At 45.3% G+C, this 1736-nt stretch overlaps 1 protein-coding gene across 1 annotated transcript in view; it reads right to left on the reverse strand.

Annotated features, from left to right (window-relative positions):
• Positions 1–512: 512 nt before the first annotated feature.
• Positions 513–1736, reverse strand: part of LOC102297800 — a 19356-nt gene continuing 18132 nt past the window's right edge. The window contains exon 6 of the mRNA XM_042215710.1: positions 513–863. Within this exon, the coding sequence (XP_042071644.1) occupies positions 513–863 (351 nt within the window). The remainder of the gene's footprint in view (positions 864–1736) is intronic.

Raw genomic sequence — 1736 nt, forward strand, 5'->3', positions numbered from 1 at the left:
ACCCTATCACCTGGTAGAGAAACTGCTGTGGTGTCTCACTCTCGCCTTGTGTCAAGTTTGGCTCTACTGTATGGATGAAGCTTACAACCACCTCAGCTTTCTCAGGGGGAAGACAGATGGCATTACACAGCCCAAAGATGGGCTGTATACTGGCTGACCTCACCCTGGGGACCGGCATGGGTGCCGGGGCAGACCAGACATGGACGTCCTTGGTTTAACAGGTTTAAGAGTGAACTGACGTGGGGATGACTGAACCAAACTTGACAAAAGCTGAACTGACAGAACCTGAACTGAGTGTCTTAGACCTGGTAACATTGCTCACAGTTTTTCCTTTAACAGCACTTACAGGCAAGTGACTATTGTCTTTGATTTTTCCCTGTTCAAAGGGAGCTATGTCATCATCCAAAAGAGAGATTCCAACAGTGTCTGGGGTGAGTTTATTGTTCTTTTCGGTCATGGGTTCAGGTGGAATGTGTGAAAGGCAGTCCTTATAAGTCACCACTGGGAGTTGCTCAGCAGGTGAAAAGTGACGGCGGCGTGAGCGTCGCTTCCTCCAAGGCAAGGAAGCCCTGGGCGTACAGCTGAGCCTCTGACATGCGGGACGGCAACGCAGAAGCTGGAGCGTCGGAAGAAAAACGGAGCACTCCCACCTGAAGCGGCTGAAGCTTGGGTGCGACTGGTGGGGGTTTTCGGCAGCTCCAGGGACCTTTGAGAGCTAGCCGAGTTCCACAGAATATGCGCTCACAATCAGGAGTGCGCCACGGCTTCCAGCGGAGCTCTTCATCCAGCTGGGCGAAGGCAGCCTCACGCATACAGCTGTAAGTCCGCTGGGTCCATGTTCTCTCACAGTCTGCCGGGACAAACTATGTGAAGTGCAAAGAGTGGACCCAGGTGCGGACATACTAAAACTCAACTTTAACTGAAGATGAGCTGTTTATTAAGGCAGACGAAATGGTACAAAAATAAAATGGCCAACAAAATGCAAAACTAAACAATAACCTAAACTGGGTAAACTAGAAAGTTGAAATGAACCATGAAAAACCCTGGTGAATAGAAAAACAAACAAGAAAGACTCTAAACATGGCAATGTCATATGGAAACCGGAAAGCATGACATGGCGTGGAAAAACCACAGACGGTCCGCCAAGGAATGGCTGAAAACACACAGACTAAATGCACAGGAGGTGATCAGGGGAAGTGACAACACATGGGGAAACAGCTGACACACATGAACATAACGACGTCACGGGGGAGGAGTAAAACTAAACACACTGAACGTAGAACACAGGACCTCTTCAAAATAAAACAGGAAACATAATGAGACGCAGACGTGACAACATGAACTTGACAACATAAGACACACAGACATGAAACACATGAAAGGCAAGGGAGACTTAAACATAGAGGAGAAGACACAAAGGAAATCTAAGAAACAATGAACTACAGCAACAACCTGGGCATGACAGGAAAGAACTTAGGTAACTTAAAGAACTTAAATATAAGACAAAAAACATCAAAATACATATACACTCAAAACGCTGAGCCAAATGGCCCAGGATCGTGACATACACTCTGGAATCAAAAGTATTATAAGGCTACAATTTAGTAGTTAAGTGACTAAAAGAGTGAGGAAAAGAGGTAACTTCATAATTTGATAACTTTATAAATTTGAGAGATTTGTCATACGCATATGATTTGAAAAAAGACAGCTTCTTTTTCACATAGTTCTCAAAAAAA

The sequence above is a fragment of the Haplochromis burtoni genome, unplaced genomic scaffold (assembly GCF_018398535.1).
Source record: "Haplochromis burtoni strain Fernald_Lab_line unplaced genomic scaffold, NCSU_Asbu1 Contig_800, whole genome shotgun sequence".
Classification (NCBI taxonomy): Eukaryota; Metazoa; Chordata; class Actinopteri; order Cichliformes; family Cichlidae; genus Haplochromis; species Haplochromis burtoni.